The sequence below is a fragment of the Typha latifolia genome, chromosome 4, assembly GCF_019914945.1.
Source record: "Typha latifolia isolate L0001 chromosome 4, TyphaL0001v2, whole genome shotgun sequence".
NCBI lineage: Eukaryota > Viridiplantae > Streptophyta > Magnoliopsida > Poales > Typhaceae > Typha > Typha latifolia.
Genome location: NC_133089.1, coordinates 15,677,267 through 15,698,215, shown reverse-complemented (window position 1 = coordinate 15,698,215; position 20,949 = coordinate 15,677,267). Strand labels below are relative to the sequence as shown.

Here is a 20,949-nt window from a genome sequence, read left to right as displayed (position 1 = left end):
CGAGCCATGAAGCCAAAGAAGAAGCCGTATAGCCCGAGCCGAGTAAAAGGGAGAGACAGCTCGGTAGTTAGAGTGAGTGGTGGGGCCCGAATCCAGCTGGGTTGGGCGGGGAACCGGGTGGTGACCGCCACGTCAACAGACAGTTGGAATCTCCAAGTCGCTAGGGCTGGCGTCATCTTCTCTACGGACACCTCCTCGGTGGTCTGACTTCGCAGGTGGGACCCACATCCGCAAAATCCGGACGGCCACACAGCCGTTGGGCTCGGGAGTTTGCCCTCCCCGACCGGTTTAAATTACGAGAATACCACTACTCCTTCCAGCTGGAACCTTTACATATATATATATATATATATATATATATATATATATATATATATATATATATATGTGAAAATTCGTCCTATACCTTGTGACTCAGGTCAAATTCTGTAAATTTACTTACTTTTAATTTAAGCATTTAATGCCCAACGGTCTAGACCAAAGTCATAAGACTATATATAATTATATGATGAAAGTATTCTTCCCACTTGGAAAATATTATTCACCCATAACTTAATACATAGGGTAAAACTATTATTTTACTATTCTAACAGTTATATGTTAATCCGAATCATAGAAGGATTAAGTGATTTAAGTAAAAAGAATACAAGGGGTGCTTAAACCACATGGGATAATATATGGGATAATAGAATAAGGTGTGATTTTCCTGCATATAAACATATCTCAATAATAATAATTATGTTATTGTATAAGTTCTAAGATTTTAGTTGATGAACATTGTAATCCAAAACTTGATGTCATCTCGAGAGTAACAATTTCCCTCCTGGCTCCTGTGCAAGTACAAGTAAGACCACTTTTTTTCCTGTATGTTTTTTTACTAGACTATTCTACTTACTTAGAATTAAATTTTTTGTGCAAATTAATATAGCCTAACCAAATTGTCAAAATATCTCATTAAAATAAATATAATAAATTACCAAAATCCCTAAATTATATTTCTTCCCGGTTAATTTGTCTAACAAATATAACATGAACATTTTCATAATTTGGGCATTGCTATGTCAAGTTTAAATTATTTTTTTTTAACTATTTTACTTTGATCGTAAATATAGAAACTGATTTAGTAAAAAAAAATTATACAGAAGGGTAAACTAATTTTATGCATAAATACCACAAAAAAAAAAAAAAAAAAATTTATTTAACCCTATCTTATTTATAGTACCAGAGATGCTTAAATTCCTTGTATGTGATATAGTGGAATGGGCAAGTGGATAGAACTCTGTCCTCACACTAATGCTGTACCTCTTATTCTTCACCTAATGGTATTAAAATTCAACTTTCAAAGTAGAAAATTGGCATAACACCTGGGTTCATGTCATGTGCCCACCAAATTTAGACTAATGAAGGAATTGGGAAAGATGTCATCATCCACAGATGCCTCAGCCTCAACCACCTAAGCTGAGATTATTATCTCTTTCATATAATTGGATCCACAGGAATGTCTGAATCTTTTCATGCAAGTGGATCCACAGAGAATGATGGCCACTGCTGGAGAGTAACATGAGCAGAACAAGCCATGTGCTGGTTTCAACCTCATCAACTTTGTGGGCCATTAAGAATTTATCAACAAATCTAATACCTGCCAGAGAAAAATTCAAGAAATCTTAACAATTCCAAAGAGCATGATTTTAAGTTATTTTTTCCTTTTCCAAAAAAATAAAAAATAAATGATGCTACAATTCTTTCTACTTGCTTTATAGAAAATCTAAGGTGCAATTAGCAAAAAAGTGAAAATACTCATCTTTCTCTCTTGTTGGAAGACTCAAAACTGTCCAAAGCTGGAAGAAGACATGTGCTCCTTTTCATGTCATGGTTCAGTGGGAACCCACATGTTTAATAATCCTAGAGGGCTCAACAAAATCTGAGGACCAAGCAGAGTAATGGGTCCCCAAAATTAGCTATGGCCCAATCTGCATCAAAGAAGTAGATGAGAGTCAAGTAAAGAGGAGGAAAAATAAAAGCCCTTGGTAGTTCATAGACACTGCAATTGGCACCATTGGCAAACGCATGCACACCTGATTTGAGCTTAAGAATGAAACATCAGGTTCCTTTCTACATGTAGCATAAGGGGACCAACCCAGTTTACCATAAAAGAACAACAACCCAGATAGGGGATAACCCTTCAACTTGACTTGATTCAGGCAACCAGAAATTTCCAGCCTTGCAACAGACAGCATCAGGTGTACCTGCAATTTCAAAATGGTCCATACATAGCTATTTGTGTTTCGAATATTAGGTTGTGATTCAAACATATCATCAATCTACAGCAGGCAAAACGCACGGCTAAGATTGACGGAAGATGCTCCTGTAATAATATCAGTAACATTATCAGAACATCAACCTGGAATGCCATGTATAGGATCAAAATATCACTATAACCCAGTACTCAAGGGCCCACCAGTTTTGAGAGCCTAAACCATTAGTGAGAACTGGAGTACCAGAAGCATCGCCAGCACCAGGAATACATAGCAGAGAAAGCACAACAAGGACAAGGCCAGAAAGCAACCAAAAACCGAAAGAGATCAACCATAACATGCATTCAGAAAGAGAAAAAGAAGTAAAAGATAAACCAGGAAACTTCCAAGATATGACCTGGGAACTTCTGTTCTGATCTGGACGCTTGCAACAATCAGCTCAGCACAAAAACAATCCTCTGAAGCAGGAGGAAAATAAAAAAAAAAAAACACGGAGAAGAATTTGGATTATGAAATGGTTGCACAATTAACTTAACAACTGTCATTATCCCGTTCAAGAAGAAAGTTATCAGAAAAAAATAGTTATATTTTCATTTTCCAAGGTAGGTGATATGTTCTTTATATACATAGAAGCACACGCAATTTTCTCAGGGCCCTGAACCAAAAAGATTCCAATCATGGACCTTAAAGCTTGTGACAGCAAGTTTGAAGACCTCAGGCACTGGCAAGCATCCGGATATTTCTGCAGGTACAGCTGGACCAGCTCCTACTGTTGTGGCGCTTTCACTCAGAGGGCTAGAATCACAGAAAATAGGAATACAGCCATCAAATGATAATCACTCACAAAAAAAGCAACATCAGCATATATACTATCCCAAATCTATTTATGACATTATGTAAAAGATTGACATAGGAGGACCAAGGAGGGGATAAGGTGTCAGGAGGGAGATTGATTTCATAAGGCTAATGTGCAGTATTAGGTTTGCATGCTCACATGATAGGATAATTATTGTGCTTCAACAGCATTATAGTGTTCGAGACTATGCAGATCTGGCCAGCCAAACAAGTCTAAGTTAGTCAGAAAAAGGATGCAAGAACTGGGGAAGCACAACATTTTATGGGGAACTGACAAAACTATTACGTCCAAAATCAGTGAATATGTTGTGCACATTTTCATCTTTCTCAGTTTCTGGGAAATTTTTTTCCCTTCCAAGAAAGAAGTTAAAAAAATTATTTGGGTATTTTGGCACCATATCTATTACAGCTCCTCAATGTAACACGGGGAGCATGAAAAGTTCTATTGGCTTGTTAGTTTTGCGGTTACTTATCTAATACATGCATACACACTTTCATGCTGCTTATATCAAACTTAGTTAATTTCAAGGTTCAAAAAATTGAGATCGGGATCGGAATCAGCCTTCTGAAAAAACGATACGGATCGGCCGTATTAGCCATATCGGTCGCCGATATTTTAATTACATAAAATTCTAAATATTATTTAAAAATACAGAAGAATTTCCAAAAATTTAGAAAAAAGTTCATAAAAAAATAAGAAAACAAAGAAAGAAAAACTATGGTGCAATAAAAATTGAAAAGAAGAAGAGATTAAAAAAGAGTGAGTGAAAGAAAATCAAACAAAAGAAAGAAAAATCATAGTGCAGTGAAAAAGAAGAAGAAGAAAAAAAGAGAAAAAATGGAGAGAGTGGAAGAAATGAAAAAAACTGAGAGAAAAATAAAGAAATAAATTAAAAACTTATATACTGGAGTTCGCCGGAGCTAGATCTCTCCGTAAGAGAAACAATGATTACATGGCAAGGAAAAAAAGGAGCGAAAGAAAAAAAAGAGAGTTAGAGAGAGAGTGAGACGAGAGAGAGAGAGAGAGAGAGAGAGAGAGAGAGAGAGAGAGAGAGAGAGAGAGAGAGATCGGGTTTGGCCGATCCTATTAGAAAGCAGTAGAAGTTATTTTTACAATCAGAAGTTCATTATAAACAGCCATGAGATCATTCAATTCCATATATAATATTGTTCCACCTTACACTTCAATTTTGCGCCTTACCATTTCCTACCATTTGATGACCTTATTTTCCCTACACTTCAATTTTTCATCACCACAAGTAGCAGAAAGATTCTGTATCCCTATAAGAAGAAAGTATTGAATTTCTGTTATACTAGAATTCAGAATCACCATCCCACTTAGTTCTGATCCTCTAACTACAAAATAGAAGTAAACGCTCAGGTGGAAGTGTTCATTTGCCAATTGAGCCAAGGCACCTAGATGTGATACAGGAGACAGATTTTTACCTTGTTACTTTTGAGAAATATATACAATAGGAGAATTTTCTTCTACTTCCTCGACGTTAAACCAGATCATGGTGTGATACCAATATTAATCAACATTCTTTCTTCTCGAGCATTTGAACATACCTTTTTAACACTCTCTGCTAATGATTCTTTCCTTCCATCTCATCCAACCCCATAGACACCTACAATGCCTGAACCTTCTAGAGAATCCTAATTGCACAAGGAAACCCATGATCAGCTACAAGATCAACCCCAAATAGGGTTCCCATGCTGTTAAATTTGATCTATGACCACATCGTAGAGCTTCCATGCAGCTGCTGGCCCTTCAAAATTGAAAGTCCTAGATCTGTCTCCACAAAACTACATAGATCACAAACATCTCAGTCAAAAATACCTAATACTAAGCCCTCACCTGTCAGACAGCTCTTTAAGGATAAGATCTCTTACTTCAATTTGGTGATATCAAAGAATGGTTTCAAAAGGAGAATATTCAGAGAATTCAACAGCATCTTCTACCTACACTACCAACATTATACTGTCAGAAATTTCTGTTGGCAAATCTAAATCCCCAACCATATTTACACTCCATTATACAGGCACAGCAGCACATAGAGCATAAAATTAATTATGCTGCAACCATGTAGTACCCTTTTGCTCTTGTCAAGCAAGAAAAGTGTACAGCACTATCACATCAGCATAACAGGTGATCCAACGAAAAAGAATTTTATGAACTAAACATGTGAGGAAATTAAATCAACATAGGAAGCTAGAGCAATGAGTAAAATCATGATTTAGAACATAGAACCAGTTGTTCATGAATACAAACAGGCAAAAGACTTTGGCTCATGTGCAGTGATAAGTTCATCAGTTCATAAAGAAAGGCCAAAGAAAAATGTCGAGCAAAAGGGAAAGAGAGCTTGCCATGAAGCCACAAACCTAGCTGGCAAAAAAAAGACTTCGGCCAACTCAAAAAATCAGACTTGATACAATTAGAAACAAAGGATGCTGCCCACTTATTAAATCTACCAATGATTTGAATACAAATGCTTCTTGAAACTTACTTTATTAATAGTGGCTCATGTGCTGTAATAAGTACATCAGTAGAAACCTCCTTAAGACGCAAATTTGCAAGATATACCTGAAAGGTCAAGCAGCAAGTCAAGCAAGTAAATCTTGTTACTTTGCTGGTTCATAGTTGCACGAAAAGTAAAAACTAAACTCACCCGCACTATGTTCTGTGCCTCCCTCCCTTGTCTTCCCTTTGAAATAGCCTGTAAACAAATTAAATAATAAACTCTACATTGAAGTAAAGGTTGAAATGAACGGGAAGCCAGGGCCAGGTTTGGAAAGAAGCACAAATATGTACAAATTGCATGTTGTATTAAAATAATTACAACTTCAACTCTAACATTCTCCAAAAAGTTTCTACTAGTCTCTAGACTCACTTGACAAGATACAGATTACAGAAGTCATTCATCTTCCACATAGGCATGCAACTCCACTATCACACAACTCTTTTGACTATATCTCATATTGAGGGAAGCAGATTGGCCATGCATTTCACCCTGCAACTTATAATAATCCTATGCAAGAATCTGTGTATCAACTTATGCAGCAAGTATAATATAGTTTAAGTCAACGTTCCTAGTATTAGGATTGGGATCGGTATTGGTTGTCCGAAAAATGATATGTATTGACCGCTCGTATCTTTTTAATTATGTAAAATTTTATATATTATTTAAAAATACAAAAAAATTATAAAAAATTAGCACTCACATATGAAACGTAAAAACTTAAAAAATGTATTAACTTACTTAAAATTCAAAATTTTGATAAATACCGAGCTCTCTTTCTCTTTTCCCCCTTCTCAAAATTCAAAACTTACTCAAAAATTATTTACATAGATAAAGCTCCCATTTTTTCTTTACTTCTTTCCGCCTCCCTCTCTCTCCCTTTCCCCCCCTCTCTCTCTCTTAAGCTCTCAGCAACTGGTGCTGCTGTTGTAGGTGCGCCGCAACACCTGCTGTTGCTTCACCATAGCAGCAACAGTAGAAGTCGTTGGATCTACTCGGTGAAAGAAGAGAAAGAGAGAGGAATTAAAAACTGAAAAAATAAAAATACAAAAAACTTACCCGAGGTCGCCAGAGGTCGAGGTCATCAGATCTTCATCAAAGATCTACTCGGTCGCCGATGGAAGAGGTGAGAAAGAAGAGAAAAAGAGAAAGAGAGAAAGAGATAAAGAAAGAAGAGAGAGAGAGAGAGAGAGAGAGAGAGAGAGAGAAGAGAGAGAGAGAGAGAAGAGAGAGAGAGAGAGAGGGGCAGGTGGGGGGTGGGGTCCGGGTCGGATCCGACCTTTTTGGGTAAGATCGGCTGTTTCGGCCAATACCCGATCTGTTTCCCCAGCCAAAACTGGGAACCTTAGTTCAAGTACATCTGAAATTTTAACATTAAGTAGATCCAAGAGATACTTTTGAGTTTTGACATAATTTGATTGTTGCATTCAGTTCAACATCATACAAATATACAACATTTGTATCTTCCTAATGTGTGTTACTAGTGCCATGATGATGTAATTTTTTATGGTTCTAATTTCTAAAAGTCAGTGAAGATAAGAGACTGTGCAGCAGATTTCTTATGCATGCTGATACGATGAACCACAAAATTGAAGTTGATGTCAAGTTCCTGTCTATCTTTATCAGATGAGTTCCAGCATCACAAATGTCCATTTTAGAAGCTCTAACTTCCATCAACATGTAATGTCATTTATTGCCATAAGCCCATAAAAATCTTCATTTTCATTGTCTTGCAACTACTGAGCAAACATCTCAGAGAGCCTATCTGTAACACACTTTAAATTCTTCAGCAGATATTGTAGATGTAACTTAATCAGCATCCTCTTATCTATGTGGAACTTTCAAAATTCAAAAGCAAGTTGATGCTGACTTTTCTCATAGTAATAATAAGCACATGCCTCTAGGTATCAAACAATTTAAAAGAAATTGTACCAAATCTTCTTTACATATTCCATTATGTTATTACTTTGTGTGAGTACCAATACTATACTCCTAACAAAAGGGACTTCACATATGCCACATATACAGCATGACAGCAGTGTAAATATTGCCGCTAAGTGCAGACCACATAAACCACAGAACACACTTCCTGTAACATCACATATTCATTGACAACATTACCAGTTTACCAACTGCAGTTGTAACAACAGCGGGTGTATCTCCGTCACGTAAACCAGCTAGCTCAAGAGTACCAGAATGCTCAAGCACCTGGTTACAAGAGAAGAATTGAATAACTTCAATTAACTAATAAAGGGTTAGAAAAAGAAACAGCGTGCAGACGACTTACCATGGTTTCCTCTGCATCTTGTTCGCTGGCAATATCACGCAGAAACCATAAAGCACTCCTATTATCTCCAACCTCATGTTTCAAATCTAGCAGCTCAATAATTAGACTCTCATCACGACTGGGGTCCGTGAAAACTTCCTTCAAGATTCAACAGCGTATCAGCATCCTAAAGGTTTAATGTATAAAGTTAAGCAGTGTCTGATGAGTGAACCTGATGATCAGGGACGTCACGTATATTGCTCACATCCTAAATAAAAAAGAAATTTTGTATAAGTTTCCTACTTCTAGCATTGAACTATGTGTTGCAAGAAGGAAAGATCAAAGATGAAAACTTACCTGAAACCTAAGAGGAAAGCAACTAGATATAGCACCCCCAAATAGAGGCTGCTCGACACAATCATCTCCAGGCATTTTAGTGCTTCCTTGTAAACTTCTAGGCAGATCTTTCCAACTACAAATCAATAAATTCACCAGACGAATCGTATAAACTCAGGATCAGCAGAATTGCATATTTTCATCTAAAGTTTCTCTCTTTAATCAGAGAAGAAAAGCGTGACTTCTAAGCAAGAAGCTGAGCTATTTGTGTAAAGAAATTCGATCGGGTCACCTGACGAGTCGGATTGACCCGTCCCGGCAAGATGTTATAGGGCTTACCTTTCTAAAAAGGATTTTTTTTTTCCTACTGTTGCAGTGAAGCGCCGCCGCCTTTACTGGCCGGATCGCCGCCTTCTTCCACCTTGGCAACCCACCCTTGGCCTACAGCTGCCTCCACACCCTCCGCTGCTGTCAGCCGATGGTGAGGAGGAGAGGAAAGGAGGGAGGGAGGTGAGGAGTTCTGGGCGGTGATTCCTTATCGGGTTGTCGGATCAAATCAAGCATGTATCGGGTTATCGGATCCAAACAAGCATCCGTTAGTCTTCTAAACCCGCTTCCATGTCTCCTCCGTAGAGGGGAAAAGAAAACGAGGGGGGATGAGAGAGGGAGAGTTCATTGACGACTCTTGGGAGAAGTCGTTCTGAGATTTCCGTCAGCAGACCTAAAAAAACAGCGGCAATCGATTGATTCATCCGGTAAATTTTAGTAACTAATATGTGATTTCTTGATTTATTGTGGAATCGAATCATTCACCAGAAAAACAAACGACGTCATGATCTTCTTTTTTGCAGTCTTTGTCCTGATTCTTTCAATGTTGTTCTTTAGATCTATAAATGGAAAGAAACCAAGTATATGAACCCTAATCCTACCCGAATCGCTAAAACCTTACCAGATCGTTCGTGTTAGATGGTGTTTATCTAATATGTATGTGTAAATTTATGTTCTTCTGTATTTATTCTGAAAACCCCATCAATATTTTCGATGTTCGATTCAGAAAAGATCGATCTTTTGATACTTCGTGCAATCTTTGCCCTAATTCTTTCGATGATGTTGTAGATCCCTTATAGAAGAGCGAAAGAGACTTACAGCTTATCTAATATTTATCTATCAATTTTAGATTTATCTCTTTATTTCGGAACCAATCAATGTTTCGAATTCCCATCAATTTCCCATATTTCTTTCCTTTCTCCAAACTCTTAGATTTCTAATGGAAGAACAAACGAGAAAAATCCTATATTGTTATCGCATCACTTGCAGGATTGAAGTAAAAAAGGGACAGAAGGAAGAAGAAGATGTCGGGCCAAAGCCAGAGGTTAAACGTGGTACCTACTGTGACAGTGCTTGGTATGGTGAAGGCCCGGCTTGTGGGTGCTACCCGTGGGCATGCCCTCCTCAAGAAGAAGAGTGATGCCCTCACCGTCCAATTCCGTGCCATCCTTAAGAAGATCGTCACTGCCAAGGAGTCCATGGGCGACATCATGCGTGCCTCCTCCTTCTCCCTCACCGAGGCAAAGTATGTTGCTGGTGATAATGTCCGCCACGTCGTCCTCGAGTCCGTCCGCTCCGCCTCCATTCGTGTCCGCTCACGCCAGGATAATGTTGCCGGTGTTAAACTTCCCCGCTTTGAGCATTTTGTTGACCCTGCTGCTGCTGACTCCCGTGGTGACCTCACAGGCCTTGCTCGTGGCGGGCAACAAATCCAGGCTTGCCGTGCCGCACATGTTAAAGCCATTGAGGTCCTCGTCGAGCTGGCATCACTTCAAACCTCATTCCTTACTCTCGATGAGGCAATCAAGACCACCAACCGTAGGGTTAATGCATTGGAGAATGTCGTTAAGCCACGGCTTGAAAACACCATTAAGTACATTAAAGCAGAGCTTGATGAGCTTGAGCGTGAGGATTTCTTCCGCCTAAAGAAGATCCAAGGATTCAAGAAAAGGGAGGTCGAGCGCCAACTCCAGGCTGCCAGGCAGTTTGCAGAGGAGCAGTTTGCAGAGAAGATTTCGCTCAAGAAGGGGATCTCGATCAATTCCGCACACAATATGCTTGTGGCAGGGGCCGAGAAGGATGAGGACATCATCTTCTGATGATGCTAGTTGAGCAAAATCTTTGTGATGAAGTGTAGGTTGGTATGTACCATGGATTGTGTGATTTCTTTCTTTCATGAATAAGGCTTTTACACCAATTGCTTATATAGCTTTATGGTGTATAAAAGTTCTACAATTAGAGGATTTTGATGGTTAATTGCATGTTCTACAGTTCTGGTTTCCATTCTTTTCTTATTTACATGTATTGGTATTTATCTATGAGACATTGTGTATTGCTATTTGCAACAGGAGAAATAATCAGACTAGTCCCCATATCAGTTATGTTTCTTTGTTCTGCATAGTTATCTGGTTTGGTTTTCACGGTCTGGTTGTTTGCTAAAAAAGTGGCTCTGCTATTGCTAAACCATTTCTCAGGTTCTAGTATATTTAGAGAGCGGAGCCTGACGAACTACATATGTGGACAAGCACACCTTCACTTTGACCTTCTCATGCTCTATTAGTTTTTAATATTTCTCACATTCACATTCTTATCATGATTGATGTTTATTTGTTTACTTCTCGATATGTTTTATTTATTATCTTCTTGACTTTTTTTGGTGGCGTTGTTGTCATGGAGTTTGAACTTATTGGATTGCTGACCTATATTCTGGGTTTGCTTTTGCATATATCATCCTGGACAATTGCATTCATTTTACTTTTCCATCTGTAAGTACTTGACACTGTTGATTTCTTTTGAACTTGTGAGATCTGGTAATCTGCGATTAGCATGTGGAACAATAAATGAATGTCTGCCTGCTTGATGAACTATTTTCTTTGTTGTACTTCTGCAGAACTATTGGTATTAAGTTGACACTTGTTACTACTCTTCTCTATTTCAATTGCCATGAAGCAAAGGAGAGGAGAATGGTTGATATCTCTTCCAGTCTGTAGGAATTTAAGTAAGATGAAAGCAAAGTAGCTTACAATGTGTAATTTTATGCAATCAGGAATTCTTATCAGCAGTCATCATTTATGGCATACACTTTGTGGACTGGCTTAGGAATTTCTTTGAGAGCTCTTGTGGAGACTTGTCTCTTGCTCTATAGTGTGTTGTGTAAACCACTGGGATAAATTCAATTATCATTTTTAAATTCACGCAATTTAACCTTCACCACTCATCAAGCAACTTAAGTGATATTTTTAATTTGAAAAAAAAAGAAGAGAATTTAATTGTTTCTCAATTAAACTGATGTCGTTAGAATTCAAACTCAAGAAACAAGCATGAAGAGCTAGCTATAAATCTACCATTGTATTCTAAATACTTTTATAGTTTCTACTATGATATTTTGATTATTGGCAATTTAAAACCAAGATGAGGCTTTCAAATAATACAGGATTAACACCTTAGGAGATGATCAGGACTATAGAACATTTTGTGTATTAGATTCAAGGTATGGGGTATTTTCGTCATTTCGGTCTATTCCAGCTTCGAAAAACCCTAGACTCAGAATCCCGGGGTACGGGAGACTTGCTTCCCTCCTCCCTTTCCCTTCTCATCTCTCTCCGTCTCCCCCTTTCCTTTCTCGCGGGAAGTGGGGAGGTATAATTTATCGAGAGAAAAGCTTCTGAAATAATGGAAGCAAGCTTCTCTCTTGGAATCATGGCCAGGTGAAATCATCACTCTCATGTTAAGTTTATGATTCCTCTCATCTTTTTGAAAATTTTCGTCTCAGAATTCGGTTTGAATCCAAAAACAACCTCAAAGTTCCGATTTTTATTACCTGCCCGGTAACTAGATAGCAAGAAAGTAGCAAAAATGTCTTCAAAGTGGCGAGCTTTGCAGCACAAGCACAGATACAGTTACACTTCCGTGGTGTTCCCAAGCTCCTTTCTTGAAACCGTAAATCTGGTACCCTTAGAGATCATTTCCTCCTTGGATTTCTTTGCCCAATTGAAGCATTTGATCTCTCTCACCTCCACTTACTCTCAAGTCACCGCGGTGAAGGACCTCACCTCCGCCTTCACCCAATTGCTATCCACCCCGGAACTCTCCGATGAGATTGTATGGAAGGCCACTAGGCTTTATTTGGAAATCCTCTTTCTTGAGAACTCTCTCCCATTACACCGCACGCTGATTTCGGCACTAACCAAGACCAGGAAGTTATTTTCCATGATTGCTAGCTGTTTTGCATTGCTTTGTGAGGAATATGGCGGCTCAGATAAGAAAAATGGGAAAAGAAGGTTCTTGGTTTGTCGGGCAGCTCTGTCTTTAATTGGTTATCCAAAGTTGGGATTTTTGAATGAGGCGGTGGAGAAATGTGCTCATGTGGTGGCAATGGATGTTGCGATTGGGCTGGCGGGCGTGTTTTCAGAGATTGAGAGCGGTTCACGCCCCTCGCCAGCTGTTATGGAGCAGTGCCAAGATGCTATGTCTTGCTTGTACTACTTGCTTCAGCGGTATCCAGCCAATTTTGTTGGCACAGAGGAAGGTTCAAGTGTGTTTAAGAGTGTTATAGGAACAATATTAAGTGTTTTGAAGTCGTCAGCCTTTTCAAGGGACTGTCTTGTGGCCTCCGGTGTGAGCTTCTGTGCAGCAATTCAAGTTTTCATGAGGCCTGAGGAGCTTTTCCGATTCATTTCAAATGGGTTCTTTGATATTTGTGATGGTGATGAAGGTGTTGGTGACTTGGGTGTGAAGAAGGTGTTTCCTGATGGAGATTTGAGTTTGGAAATCAGAGATCTATCAGTGTTAAGTAGGCTTTGTTTGATTAGAGGGATACTAACTGCTATTCCAAGGAGTGTTCTCAATATGCACCAGTTACATTATTCTGGTGGATCTTTGCAGACTATATTATATAATGGGATTCTGCCTGAACTCTGCAAGTATTGCGAGAACCCCATTGATAGCCATTTCAATTTCCATGCTCTTACAGTGACACAGATCTGTTTGCAGCAGATAAAAACATCCTTATTAGCAGGTCTTACTGACTTCTCTAGAGATTATGACCCGCTTTCAGAAGATATGATCTTCCGTATATTGAGGATCATATGGAATAATCTGGAAGATCCTTTGAGTCAAACAGTGAAGCAAGTGCATCTCATATTTGATCTTCTCTTGGATATTGATTCATCTCTTCCATCAGTGGATGATAACAACAGGAATAAGTTATTTCTGAGTAAGATTGCGGGGGACCTGCTGCGCCTGGGACCCCGTTGCAAAGGCAGATATATTCCCTTAGCTTCTCTCACCAAGCGCTTGGGTGCAAAGAGCCTTCTAAGTTTGAATCATAACCTTCTTTTTGAAACAATTTATGCTTATGTAGATGATGATGTTTGCTGTGCGGTCACATCATTTTTGAAATGCTACCTTGAGTGCTTACGTGATGAATGTTGGAGGGACTGTGGTATTGAGAAAGGATATGATGCTTTCCGAGAGCTATGCCTGCCCCCTTTAATGCAGGGACTAATATCTGGGCATTCAAAACTCCGGTCTAACTTGAATTCTTATGCTCTTCCAGTTATTATTGAGGTTGACATGGATAGCATATTTCCGATGCTTGCATTTATTTCAGTTGGGCCAAACATAGTGGAGAGCAAATATAGAGCAGATATAAGGATTGAACAGTGTATAGCTGCATTGGTTTCTCTGCTTAAGGTGTCACGAATGCTTGCTATTATTGATGGGGATATTGATTTAGACCCTGGTCAGCAGACTGGTACTGAACGTTTTGCTGTTGTGTCTATCAAAGGAATTAATGTTAAAGTGTCTGTTGAGTGGTTTGTTTTGGCCCTCACACATTCTGATGAAAGCCTACGAATAGATGCTGCTGAATCTCTTTTTTTGAACCCCAAGACATCAAGTCTTCCATCCTCCTTGGAGCTCAGCTTGATGAAAGAGGCAGTTCCATTAAATATGCGTTGTAGCTCAACAGCTTTTCAGATGAAGTGGACTAGTCTGTTTCGTAAGTTCTTCGCTAGAGTTCGAACAGCATTGGAGAGACAGGTAAAGCAAGGACTGTGGCTTCCAATTCCTTGCTTTGTTGTAAAAGATGATAAGTTTGGTGATTGCATCAGGGATGTGGTCTGCAGGTCTGAGGATCTTTTCCAATTTATGAAGTGGCTGAGTTCCTTTCTCTTTTACTCCTGTTACCCTTCTGCTCCATATGAGAGGAAAACCATGGCCATGGAACTTATTCTTATAATGATTGATGTCTGGCCTACAAATGTGCCTCCAGGAAATCATGATCTCTCACCCTATAGTGAAGGTATTACATCACCAGATTCCACATTATCATTAGTAGGATCAATAATTGATAGTTGGGATAGACTAAGAGAAAGTTCTTTTCGCATTCTCTTATGCTTCCCTACACCACTTCCTGGAATTTCCTCATATGGTTCCATTAATGATCTGATCAGGTGGGCAAAAGACCTGGTACTCAGCCCACGTGTCCGAGAAAGTGATGCCGGTGCATTGACCTTACGGCTTGTATTCAAGAAATATGTAGTAGATCTTGGTTATGTTGTTCAGGATTCTGGTCATATTGATTTCTGCAGTGCTGAATCTGGAGATGAACAAATTTCTGTGCATGGAAATCCTGTTGTACAGTACATCTGTTCACTTGTTGAATGGTTACGTGCTGTAGTTGAAGAGGGCGAAAGAGATCTTTCTGAAGCATGTAAGAACAGTTTTGTTCATGGCATTTTGCTTACACTTCGTTATACATTTGAGGAGTTGGATTGGAACTCTGAAGTAGTTCAATCAAGTAGCTCCGAAATGAGGGTTCTATTGGAGAAGCTTCTTGAGCTTATTATGCGAGTGACTTCTTTGGCGCTATGGGTAGTTTCGTCAGATGCATGGTATATGCCGTATGATATGGAAGATATGATTGATGATGTTCCATATATGTCAGATCTATTGAGTGAGATAGATCAACCTGATTCCTCATTAAAACCAACAGACAAAAGTTTGAAACCTGACAACAATTCCAGACCAGCAGAACATGTTGTTATGGTTGGGTGTTGGCTTGCTATGAAGGAGGTATGGGCGACTTCCAATTAGGTTTTCACTCAGCTGCTATATTTTTTACTTCTTATTTTGAATTATTTTAATTTTGAATAAGCTCTTTGTTTTTTCTTTGTCACATACAAGTTCATAATTTTTTGCTCTTTTTTCCTCAGATTTGATAGGATGTGTTATAGTTCTTAACAAGTTTTGCCATAGTACATGATCATTTTTATTGAGACTGTCGTCTTATCTCATTGAAAGTCCCTTGTGAGCAAATTATGGGTGACCTAACACAAGGCTCTTACCAATTTTACATAACTTAACCCTCTTACTGGAGGCTGATTCCACAGCACCATTTGGGTGCATTGGCCAAGCCTTTAAATTACTTTTTGTGTATTTTAGAGTATTTGTTTAACAGAGACTCAGTGTGGAAAGTTGTGAGTTTCAGTTAGATATTGATTGTTTAATCCTTTGCTAGAATTCCATAACAGAATATATTCTCTTTTTCAGGTCAGTCTTCTTTTTGGGACCATTATTAGGAAAGTTCCGCTGCCTAGCTGCACACATTCAAATTTATCTACTCATGATTGTTCTGCTAAGAAGACCGGTGAAACAGAGAAAATGACCCCAAATGAAATGCTTGATTTGGTACAACTTGAAGATATGGGGAACCATTTTTTGCGAGTTCTTCTTAAAATGAAGCATAATGGTGCAATTGATAAGACGAGGGCTGGCTTCACTGCTCTTTGTAATCGACTCCTTTGCTCAAATGACTCAAGGTATCTTTTAGGTGATTAAAATTGGCTCTTCTTATTTGGTCTCCCAAGGGAACTCTTCTGATATTCTTGCATATATGTAAAAGATTATCTGGTGTACTACTATTAATTAGTTTTCTGAAATTGAATGTTCCATGGTGGATGTTCTGAATATTTCTTTGAGTTCTATGTTAGTGTTTCGTATGAAAGTATGTTTATGATATTATCAAGAATGTGTAGTATTTATAATTAACTATTTTGGGAGTTTGTGTTTGGGATACACAGATAATTATTGTTCTTAAACCATATTTATATACAATATTGCCCTGAGGAGGACTTTTCCCTTTGCCAGGCTCTGTAAGATGACTGACTTGTGGATGGAACAGCTGATGGATAGGACCATTGCCAAAGGGCAAACAGTGGATGATTTATTGAGGAGGAGTGCAGGAATTCCTGCTGCTTTTATCGCCCTTTTCCTAGCAGAGCCAGAAGGAACACCAAAAAAGCTGCTTCCTAGAGCATTAGAATGGGTGATAGGAATAGCTAACATGTCTCTGCTAAATACATGTGAACGTGACAGCTGTAAGACAGAAATTGCACACAAGGAGTTACATGAAAATCTGGATGATTCACTATGGGAAAATATAGAAGGTTCACATGCAAAACAGAAGGCCTCTAAGATCCGAGATGAAGGTGTAGTCCCTACTGTGCATGCATTCAACATACTCAGGGCTGCTTTTAATGACACAAATTTAGCGGCAGATACATCAGGATTTTGTGCAGAGGCTATGGTAGTTTCAATAAGCTCATTTTCGTCCCCTTACTGGGAAGTACGGAATGCTGCCTGTCTTGCATACACTGCATTGCTTCGGCGCATGATTGGATTCCTTAATGTGCAGAAACGTGAATCTGCACGAAGATCATTAACTGCGCTGGAATTCTTCCACAGGTAATATTTCCAGATTTGCATATTAAACTTTTTGCAGCATGAAGATCTTTCCTTTGCTTCCGGTATAAGTATTTGAAATTGTTTTTGACTTTCTTGGTATCACATGTTTAAGTTTTGAGCCTTTGAAACTACTTTATTCTTGTTTTTGGAACTTGTAACATTATAAAGATGCCAGTCATTGCTTCTAAATCTGTCTTGTTAAGAGGTAAAGACAAAGTATGAGCAGGAGTGGAAATTCTTCTTTCCTAATGGAGGAGAAATTTAATCTCCTTGTTAGATATATACTTCTAAATGATAATTTACATGAAAATATATTAATATGGTTCAGACTTGTCCAATAAAGGCCACCTAGTGGGAGTAATTTCATTCACAAATTGTTTCCTTAAAAGGAGGGGAAGACCAAAACAAACAGGTAAGAAAAGGTATGACAGTGCTTGAGTTGGAACAAGATGATGCACTAATTACTAATTAGAGATAAGTGTAGAAAGAGTATCCCTATTGCTAAACTGAAATAGTCGGAACTGAATGCTCGGTGAAAAAAAAAATTGTTGTATCTTTCCAGCTTGTAAACATGCTACTGCGTGGATCTTTCAATCTTCATTAAATGATACAAAATGTTTTTCAGAGAACTTTTCCAGTGTTGATTTGACATTGGAGCTGGTCGAACCAGGCCATTGCATTATATTATAAAAGTACAGAGATATCTGCTACTTTCTGTCTTAACATTAATCTTGTCTCTATTATATTTGATGAATGTTTACTCATGTGTGAAGTGTTTAAAAAGTGTCTAAATAACATGATCGAGTCTCTACATGCTGTTTTTACATTTTCCTGAACTGGGATCTGACATGCTCTCTCATGTAGGTTCCCAGCTCTACATCCTTTTCTTTTCAGTGAACTGAAGATTGCGACTGAACTACTTGGAAATGGGTTTTCTGGGGATAAGGAATCAAACATTGCAAAAGCCATACATCCTAGCTTGTGGCCCATTCTAATTCTTCTATCCAGGCTGAAACCTTCTCTAATCAGTAGCGGAACAAATGATGCACTGGATCCCTTCTTCCTTATGCCTTTCATTCAAAGATGTGCCACTCAAAGTAACCTCCGAGTTCGAGTTCTTGCATCAAAGGCTTTAACTGGTTTAATATCTAACGAGAAACTTCTAGATGTTATCAATGAGGTGGCTAATAGTTTGCCTCAGGAAAGACATACGGCAATGAGCAACGGACATGTATTTGCACCTACTCCTGTTTCATTTAACTCAATTCATGGGCATTTGTTGCAATTGTCTTCTCTTCTTAATAGCAACTGCCGAAATCTAACTGATATCACCAAGAAAGAACAGATTCTTGGCAGATTGATCCAGGTACTCTCCAATTGTTCATGGCTTGGCAGCACTAAAACATGCCATTGCCCTACCATAAATACCTCATTCTTAAGGGTATTAGATCTGATGCTTGATATTGCAAGAACAGCAGGCACAACAAGACATACTTCTACCATCCGAACTCTTCTACTTGAATTATCATCTCAATGCTTAGACACTGAAACATGTTCTGGATTAGCATTCCATGATCCAAACAAAACTGAGCTTCGGAAACAAGCAGCTATGTCGTATTTTAATTTCTTGTCCGAAGAAATTAACGAAGCTCCTGAGGAAGATTTTCTGCTAGAGAGATTTAATCTGTCAATTTCAAACTTGTCAGGGAGGTCTGAACTGGAGCTTTCTCTCTCTGAATTTCATGGAAGGATCACATCTTGTATCTCAGATTCTACATATGAAGTCAGAGTTGCAACATTGAAGAGGCTTCTTCAGCTGGCAAAGTCTGTGAAACCTGGTGATGACAAAGGCATTTTATTCAATTGGGCTAAGACTAATCTACAGTCTACGCTAATGAACCTGTTAGTTGTGGAAGAGAACCCAAAATGTGTTTATTATATTTTAAAGATTATCTTCTCATGGAATAGTCAACTTGATGAACCTCCCGACATGCAATGTGGGAAGCCTGTTAATTTGGGGCACGATTGTGATGCAGTATTTTGTTTTTGGAACAGATTAGTTCATTTGAACAACACTATGAGGCGCTCAAAGACTAGAGAAATTATTCTCTGCTGCATGGCTATATGTGTGAAACACTTTGTAATGTTGCTTAGGAGCTCTATTTCCATCTATCAGTCTCAAACAAAAGATGAGACCGCTAGTGACTCCAGCAGAGCCAACCACAATGAGAGATTGACCAGAGCTGTTGGAAGTATTCATTCTTTTATCAATCTAGTTAAGGGTCATAGTGCACCATCTGTTCCTGTGAATATGCGGAAAGCAGCAGCAGAAGCCATAGTGGCATCTAGGTTGCTGGAGGAAACCACATATGTTGCTTCTTTTGTGTCCAACAGCTACGTCTTATTAGAATTGGATGTGCCTGATATTGTGGAGAGATGGTCACAGTCCAATATGGTGGAATTTATTAATATCTATGCTTGCAGGATAATGGACTTGTGGTTCGCATGTATCCAGCTGTTAGAGGATGAAGATGTAGGGCTAAGGCAAAGACTTGCAAAGGATATTCAGAAGTATGTAATCTCCAAAGTATCAAATAAGAATTTGTGCCATGATGTTGTACCTACACAAGTGGATCGGGTTATTGAATTAAGCTTTGATTTTCTATCTTCAGCTTTTGGCCACTGGCTAGAGTACCTGAATTACTTATCAAGATGGATTTTAAATACTGCTAGTTCTTTCAATTCCAGTGGAGATTTAGTTCGGCAGATATTTGATAAAGAAATAGATAACCATCATGAAGAGAAGATGTTAATTTGCCAAATCTGTTGCTCTCATTTAGAAAAGCTTTCAGTATCTAGATATAATACCGGTTATCCTCGTAATGAAGGCTTGATTGAGAGCAACATTGAGTCGTTCCTCCAGAATTGGCGAGAAAGATTCTTGGGCCAACTGATGTCATCTGCTAGCAGCTATCTCAAGAGTGAAGGAAGAACAGACTGGATTGGAGGCATAGGCAACCATAAAGATGTTTTTATATCAGTATATGCAAATTTGCTTGGCCTTTTTGCTCTCTCACAGTGCACACCTGAAGGATATGCTACCTCCGAACAATTAAGTGATGCCAATAAGCTTTACTTTTTGGAGCATTCCAAACTAAGAAGAATCATCACTCCATTTCTTAGAAACCCATTAGTCTCTAACCTGTACCTTCGAGTGATGCAATCTCATGAAAAGTTGTTTGGGGTTGTCCACACCCAACAATGTCATGAAGATTCTTCAGTCCCGAATGGTTTTGATCCTTATTTCCTTCTCAGGCAACACCAATTTGTATGATTTTTCCCATTTTCTTCTGTCAGTTCTTAATTTTTAAAGTGAAACAAATCAAAGCAGTAGATAATGGAGCATGTGAGAGAGTTTCAGGTGGTTGATTATCTTTGAATCATAGCCTGCCTCTCGAAGAGTTTATACAGGTTATTATTGTCAGTCAAGATTGTTCAGTCAGTGATAGTTTGTCCTCATTTTTGTGTTTGCAACTACACTTTGTATGATTTCTTTGCTATTTTTCTTGTCAATTATTATCTTTAAACTGCGAAAAAGAAAATCCAATCACTATATAGTGTGACAATTGTTAATGTGATAGTATTTGATTCATAGACTTGTCTTTCAGAGGGAACTGTACTGATGGCAATTTTGTATGAGTAGTTTTTAGATTATCTAACATTAGATGCAGTAAAATACTGGTGGTGTTGATCTATTTTGTTGTTTGAATCATCCATTACAGTTTGCCATTTAAATCAGTCAGGATAATCCCAAAATGAATGCTTAGGTCCTGCACTGAGTGTATTACACAATGTTCAATTAGTACACATACATACGATAGGCTTATATCAAAGTATCAAACAATATCCTGAGAAAAAAAAA

The 20,949-nt window shown here is 38.5% G+C and overlaps 3 protein-coding genes and 1 long non-coding RNA gene across 4 annotated transcripts; 2 read left to right on the top strand and 2 right to left on the bottom strand.

Moving 5' to 3' along the window:
- Positions 1-1,209: 1,209 nt before the first annotated feature.
- LOC140785686 (uncharacterized) lies at positions 1,210-2,246 on the bottom strand. Its single transcript, XR_012108500.1, has 2 exons — positions 2,076-2,246; positions 1,210-1,970 (listed from the first exon to the last, which is right to left on the bottom strand). It is a non-coding gene; the product is annotated as an uncharacterized lncRNA (long non-coding RNA).
- A 487-nt stretch (positions 2,247-2,733) lies between these two features.
- On the bottom strand, positions 2,734-8,760 carry LOC140785685 (uncharacterized). Its single transcript, XM_073133646.1, has 8 exons — positions 8,571-8,760; positions 8,253-8,367; positions 8,128-8,163; positions 7,917-8,054; positions 7,751-7,837; positions 5,780-5,827; positions 5,618-5,694; positions 2,734-3,050 (listed from the first exon to the last, which is right to left on the bottom strand). The coding sequence occupies exons 2-8, from the start codon at positions 8,325-8,327 to the stop codon at positions 2,903-2,905; spliced, it is 609 nt and encodes a 202-aa protein (XP_072989747.1). The 5' UTR covers positions 8,328-8,367; positions 8,571-8,760; the 3' UTR covers positions 2,734-2,902.
- A 91-nt stretch (positions 8,761-8,851) lies between these two features.
- LOC140785684 (V-type proton ATPase subunit D) lies at positions 8,852-10,660 on the top strand. Its single transcript, XM_073133645.1, has 2 exons — positions 8,852-8,986; positions 9,549-10,660. The coding sequence occupies exon 2, from the start codon at positions 9,584-9,586 to the stop codon at positions 10,376-10,378; it is 795 nt and encodes a 264-aa protein (XP_072989746.1). The 5' UTR covers positions 8,852-8,986; positions 9,549-9,583; the 3' UTR covers positions 10,379-10,660.
- A 1,158-nt stretch (positions 10,661-11,818) lies between these two features.
- On the top strand, positions 11,819-20,600 carry LOC140786803 (uncharacterized). Its single transcript, XM_073135473.1, has 4 exons — positions 11,819-15,356; positions 15,834-16,102; positions 16,431-17,027; positions 17,892-20,600. The coding sequence occupies exons 1-4, from the start codon at positions 12,135-12,137 to the stop codon at positions 20,359-20,361; spliced, it is 6,558 nt and encodes a 2,185-aa protein (XP_072991574.1). The 5' UTR covers positions 11,819-12,134; the 3' UTR covers positions 20,362-20,600.
- The last annotated feature ends 349 nt before the right edge of the window (positions 20,601-20,949 follow it).